The sequence below is a fragment of the Pistacia vera genome, unplaced genomic scaffold (genome assembly GCF_008641045.1).
Source record: "Pistacia vera cultivar Batoury unplaced genomic scaffold, PisVer_v2 Contig999, whole genome shotgun sequence".
Classification (NCBI taxonomy): domain Eukaryota; kingdom Viridiplantae; phylum Streptophyta; class Magnoliopsida; order Sapindales; family Anacardiaceae; genus Pistacia; species Pistacia vera.
In genome coordinates, this window is record NW_022196888.1 from 135,411 (window position 1) to 142,101 (window position 6,691).

The 6,691-nt window shown below is 33.5% G+C and overlaps 1 protein-coding gene across 1 annotated transcript; it reads right to left on the minus strand.

Moving 5' to 3' along the window:
- Positions 1 to 1,637: 1,637 nt before the first annotated feature.
- Positions 1,638 to 5,901, minus strand: LOC116121602 (structural maintenance of chromosomes flexible hinge domain-containing protein GMI1-like). Its single transcript, XM_031407544.1, has 5 exons — positions 5,814 to 5,901; positions 4,854 to 4,952; positions 4,273 to 4,339; positions 3,483 to 3,620; positions 1,638 to 1,662 (listed from the first exon to the last, which is right to left on the minus strand). Exons 1-4 carry the CDS (start codon positions 5,844 to 5,846, stop codon positions 3,583 to 3,585), a joined length of 237 nt encoding a protein of 78 aa, XP_031263404.1. The 5' UTR covers positions 5,847 to 5,901; the 3' UTR covers positions 1,638 to 1,662; positions 3,483 to 3,582.
- Positions 5,902 to 6,691: the final 790 nt, after the last annotated feature.

The window sequence follows — 6,691 nt, forward strand, 5'->3', positions numbered from 1 at the left end:
AGCATATCTACCTGCCCAACAACTGGAAAACATATTGTCGGATTCCTGAAAAGAATGATCAAACAAGATAATGTTTAGTGGTTGTGCCTGTTAGCTTAAAGTAGCAATTGTAACTAGGCACCGACTCTTGCTAATGGGGGAAAAAATTCTACAAAATTTTTAATGAAAGTATTGAGAGGAAAAAAGAAACAATACATACCAGTGCCCAAGACAAATAAGTCCATTCTCTTTCAAAATCTCGCCATCTAGAGATATAGAACAATGCTTTGTACAAGCATGAGCCTCTATCACGTCTTCACGGATTCTGTAAACTTGAAGCTTACCAAAGAGTCGGTAGAACAAAGTCTCCCTAAGACCATCACTTGCACTTGTCCTCGTGTAAACATGATGCTCATCTAGGTCAACCATATTAACTGCATACCCCATAAAACCTGGTGGGGTGTCCCCACATGGTAAAATAGGCTCTAGCAAGGCTAGCCTCCTCTGAGGATCACTGCCATCCAACTCCCCTGTGGAGGGCCTACAATACAAATAATCATGCTTGAAAATTGAGTCATAATATAAAGAAGTTCCAAGGCATACAACATTTTTTTTTCCACAAATATTTATAATAGCTTTAGAAGGAAATTCATAATAATAGTCACTATAGAAGTTTTTAAGGGAGAATGACAATTTCCCAACCCAGGTTTGGCATAAGCAAGTTTTCCCACCTGAAAGGTTTGAAAAAAAAAAAAAAAAAAACAATTTCCCACTCACTATTAAGATCCGTTAGCAAAATCCGTTAATTGACAAGGTACAGTCACTGTAAAGATGGAAATACCATTTAATTCCTTAAATACACTCTCTCCTCTCTAAACCCCTTTTCTTCTCCGAGCCCGGCTCCAGTCACTGCTCCAACTCCAGTGAGATTTGCTAACTACCACCGCCATCGACATCAACATATAAAAAAATCAACCAGCAAGAATAAATCTCAATCTAAATCAACAACACCTCAAAACCAACCAATATTAACTCAAATCAACAATCAAAAAATATACCATAAAATCCAAAAACCCAAATTAACTACAAATGATAACGAAGAAATGAGGAGGTAAAAAGAAATTGCAATCAGGACACTGCATATAGCACCTCATATCCTCAAGGCATATAACAAGAAATTGGCCAACTATTTACTTTCCACGTTCAGTTGCTTTTCCATGTAGTCCAAGTGTACAATTAACTTAAAAAAAAAAAAGTTTACAATTAACTTCTCCATTTTTTTTGTACTCCTGAAGAGCACAAGCTGCTCTAAAGGATCCATAGACCAAAGCAAGCATTTGATCTTCACCCAAGTACTCCGCTAACATCCTAAAGATTGATAAACCAGAGATCATAAACCACAAAAAACTAATGGACATGTAATCATTTCAGTTAAGAAATTTGAAGAAAATAACAGAATGGTGACCTGCTTGCTAAGCTTGCTGGTCCAAGCATTTCCAGTAAGTGCGACAAGGCCGACAATATCTTCAATGAAATCAGTCCTTGATTCGTGGAGTGGAAACTCCTTACCAATACAACAGAGAACAGCGGCGACAGATTGACCCCCGCTTTCAATCTGTCTTGTTATTTCCTCTTTTGTAAGCAAGGAGTATGGATCAGTCAACATGTGAGGTTCAGTTGAAGCTGGTAAACAAATCAACAACAGATCCATTTTTCAGTTTTCCACCGCATATGTTGTTGGAGCCACATTTATAAATACATTGGAGGCAGTGCTTTAATTTAAGTAGCAAGTAGAAAATAAAACCAAATTTCTAACTATTTGATTTTACATGAACATGAACATTAAAATTAACCATTATTCTTTTCTCTTCCAATGAAGTTTATATCATGTGGAACAAAGTTAAATAATTTCAACATAGAACTCCAAATAGCTTAGTATCATGCCAACAACGTTTTGCAGTACCACAAGTATTATGCAAATTGCAAGTCATAGAGAGTTTAATTGCCACATAATTCATATCAAAATGTTTTTGCATCCTCATCACAAATAAGTCATGACATAGACAGGTACCATTATTAAAAGTATTACTGGAGAACTTAACTTTTCTCAAACAAATATTATTATTTCATTAATGTTGTAATGACCAACTGCTATTGTGGCATGGCAGAGAATGACAAAACGTGCCTTCAGGTCCTCAAAATAATAAAGAAACTTGAGATCCTCAATTGTGGTGTCTACATATGTCCTAAACGTTTAACTCTTATGACAGGACCCAAAATACACAATGTCCCATACTCAAGCAGATTGAACACATTAAGATGTGAACAAGGTAAATATGTACCTATTAATCATGACAAACAAATATTTTAACAACTACAAATAAATAGAATAGACAAAAAAATGTTGAAAATCTGAAAACAATACGATTCACATGATTCCAAAAGATTTATATGACAAATAAACCAAATTAGTAGTGACATCTTTAAATGATCACTGCCTAAAATTGTGTAATCTTATCACCAAATTGAGCAAATTACCATTTTGGATCTTGAACTTAATAAAGATACACAATAATAGCTAGTATGTGTTACATTAAAGTTCTTGGGTCATAAAAGTTTCTTAAAACGGACAAGTAATTTGTGAAATTTATCATTCTACACCAAATCTTGTACTTCAATCATGCATACTGAGTAGGATTCATTTTCTTAATATTTTTAAGGAATAAGAAAGAAAATTATGTCAGTCAAAACCTTGCAATTTAGACAAGACTTGCTCGACTTCTGCCGTTTGATCATTAACAATTTTCAATGCCATTTCATGATTCTTGATACGCGAACCATATTTGCAAATTTCATTCTCAAGTTCCTGCAACCAAAGCAGTCCAAACAACAAAACAACATTTGGCACTTGACAACAACTTAGCTAAGTAGTAATGTTGAACACTAATGGGGACAATGAGACACAAAAACAGTAGGAAAAGTTCTTTTACATGAACGAAATATGGAAAAATTCAAGTCTTCTTTGACCAAGGCATTAAAAACAAGTGAAAAGAATCTCTAGGCAAAACAACTAAATCAAAGGCAATGGAGCACCTATTCCAGCATAAAAAATGTATTTACCTAATAGAAACATGTACTGTAGAAATATTTCATCATAAAAAAGAATTTACAAATTAGAACCATATTTGTAATTACATGCTGAAGTTCCTGCAACAAAAGCAGTTCAAACAACAAAGCTCAGACTAAAACCAACTATCAATTAGTAAGCAAAATCACCACATTTGGTACATGACAACAACTCAGCTAGGGACACTGTAACTCAAAACAGTAGGAAAAGTTCTTTTTGAAATTTGGAAAATTCAACTCTTCTTTGACCGAGGCATTGAGAACAAGTGAAAATCTCTACCTGGAACATATAAATCAAAGACAATGAAGCATCTAGTCTAGCATCAAAGTGCATTTACATCTTAGAAATAATGTAGAGATGGAATCTGACACAATACCTTCTTAGTTTTTACGATGGATACCGCAAGGTTTCCTACATGTTTGAGGGGAGTTGAGCCCTCAAGAAGTTGTAACTTTCTATCAGAATATGAGGGTATCTCACAGGACTCCGTTTTTGGACTTTGCAAAAGAGGAACCTGAACATGCAAACCAATAGTTAACAATGTAGTATTCGTGACTGAAAAATGACCATCATAAAGTGTTAATACTAAAGCTAAGCTCTTAAGATATAGACACCCAACAGTGGACACAACAATCATTGGATTAAAGAAGTTTGCCAACTATTTTTGGTGAATTTCAGGCTCTTACTATGTCCCAATTTCTTTAGTTTTTTATTTTCTAACCCATTCATAAATAGATAAAATTATACAGTATTTAATCACTAACATAAAATTTGTTGCAACCTTGATGCTTAGATGTAGCTCTGTGTAACATTTAACTTTTCATGGTCAATCAAATTATCCATAAGAAGAAAAATCTAAAGACTGTTCCTAGAGACGGTTAAACTAAAAAGTCAAATGTTTTTCCTTTTTAGCTAGGCAAACAAAACCAAAAGCTACAAAGTAACGAGTGACTAAGAATTTTCCATCAACCAATGTCTGCATCCTTGAAATTATAGTATACAACTAAAATATGAGATAACCAGTACTAGATAGCACTAAGCTTTCAATATGTCACTGTTTCACTGGACTAATATTAGGCTTTAGTAATAAAAGAATATCATTTTCTTTTTCGTCCTTGCAAGTAAATATCCAAAACAAAAAAATGCAGTTAGATAAAGACACATACCACTTTTTCCATAACCAACCGTTACTTTCAAGAGGCCACTAAGGTCAACACATCCATAATCGTCCACCTATGTTTACAAACTTTTTCAAGACATTCAGATCATGTAACAGACAAAAATGGTAAAACTTCAAATGCAATAGAACCTCAAGGCACAATTATAGTATTAGCTTATCATGCACAAGATGTCAGATAAACAATAAGAACAGGCTTATGCACATCATATTGTCATATAAGGGAACAAGAATTTGATTAACTCTTTGAACTTTTGAACATTACTAATTTAGATAAACATACTTTCAGATGGGCCTTTAGGGTGTCTTTGTTACATTATATTGCACAGCATTAAAACTTTAATATTACATGGCCCAGTGCTTGGCCAAGTTACAGACTCATTGTGAACTTAATCAGCCCACAATACAATCCCAAAAGCACTAATGTGAATGGGAAGTGGGAGTTGGGACATACTGGATTAGCAAAATTAGAACTCCCGTATTGTATTAGCAATCATTAAAGAACCAATGTGTAGGAGATGAATGAATTATCTATCAAAAATACAATCCTAATATAGGAAATATTTTGACCTTACGCTTTATGCCCAATTGGTCTTCAAATCGAAATCCATCCAAGTTCAATTCAACTTCCACACCTTTGTTGACGTGATTACTATATGTATCAAACATCTGAAAGAAATGAATGGTTAAATAGGTTAGCAAGTATGCCTTAAACAACTCTCAAAAGCTATAAAAGTTTCCAATTATCTAACTTAAAAGATAATACATTTGTTTGATTGTTGCAGGTTGAGCCAAAAAAAAATATTTCTTTAAATGTTATGATGCAGTACCTCTATATTCCATAAAGTGTTCTAAATCTCTAATTATGCTAAAAGGAACTTAATAATATCATGTTTCGGCATTGAAATCAAAGATTAACCAATGTATTATGCTAAAAGGAAATTAATAATATCAAGTTTCTACACTGAAATCAAAGATTAACAGTATACACTAAGTACCACGAGTTAAATGAAAATACATTGTGAAATACCATATGCAGTATTAAGGAATCTACCCCATTGATGCAGTTGATATGCTTAGGTTGTAACATAAATATAATTATCTGTATAATCAATTGTGTTCCAGTACAATATATACCATATCATATATAAGAATCCACTTTAAACTGAGTTCAGCTAAGCCCCTCCTTTATAAGATTAATCTTTGAGACTAATGATTTGTCAACCACTCCAGTTTGCTTCATTAATCACCAACGTACTTAATTACAATCATAAGAATTACAAATTTTCCAAATAAGTTTAGCCATGAAAATTTAACATCCCAAAATACCTCAAATTTAAGCTGCTTAACCATAGAGCCTAGAAGCAAATTGTTCCAAAATTTGGTGATTGGATAGTACATGCTTTAAAGATCCAGGAATAACTGATACATACATATAAATATATATAACATATGAGTACAAGGCAAGATGATGTTCGAAAAAAGATTGAAACAGGTTCTAGATGCAAATCTGTTAGATCACTGGAATACCTTGACATGGAATTGAAACTGACGCCAATTCATCTTGTGGAGATATCACCAAGGTACACCTCATAATGTGGCTGGATCTTGTCCAACTCATAGCTTTCAATCAGAATATCTTGTAGAATCAGAATAACTTAAACAAGGAGCTAATGCACACCAAAACATATTAACACTATTTATATAAGAGGCAGTTCTTTAAAAGGGCACATAAAAGATATTCATGTGTGAACTCATACTCAATATTAAGAGTCAAATTATCAGCTGAAAGGTCTATCTTGAACTTGTCTACATGTATATTAACACTTGTGCTTGTATTAAGTTTGACTATCACCCCCGTAACAGATGCAAATGGAATCCGTTATCATAGATGTCATAACATGCAATGGATAAAGGTGGGAAACACAAACCAACTATGTGGAAAGGGTCATTTTATGAGAAAGGGGGAATATAAAAGGTTATCAAGTCTAATTAGAAATGCTAGTTAAGGGAAATAATAGGAGGAAGAAACTCCCTAAGAACATTAAAATATGCACGATAATTGACGTGAAAGGTAAATAGAATTATTAAGTAACTACTTAAACCAAAAGTTAAGCTTATAGGTTTAGGCCCAATGATAATATTTAAGCTGTAAAGTCTTGCCATGCGTAATGCAAATTAAAGATGCAAAGATGATGCTTTACTGTCATTAATCCTATTTAGAGAGTGTATTGAGATTGAGTGGATGATAAAGAGTATCATACTTAATTCTAGAGGAAGCCAATAAAATTGCTTTTCGTCTGTCTACAATACCTAGGATGGGAAATTCTGCAATTCTATTATGCAATACAGGAAGCATCTGTGATAACTTATTTGGGCTACTTATCATCCCTTATTTTGTACTCTAG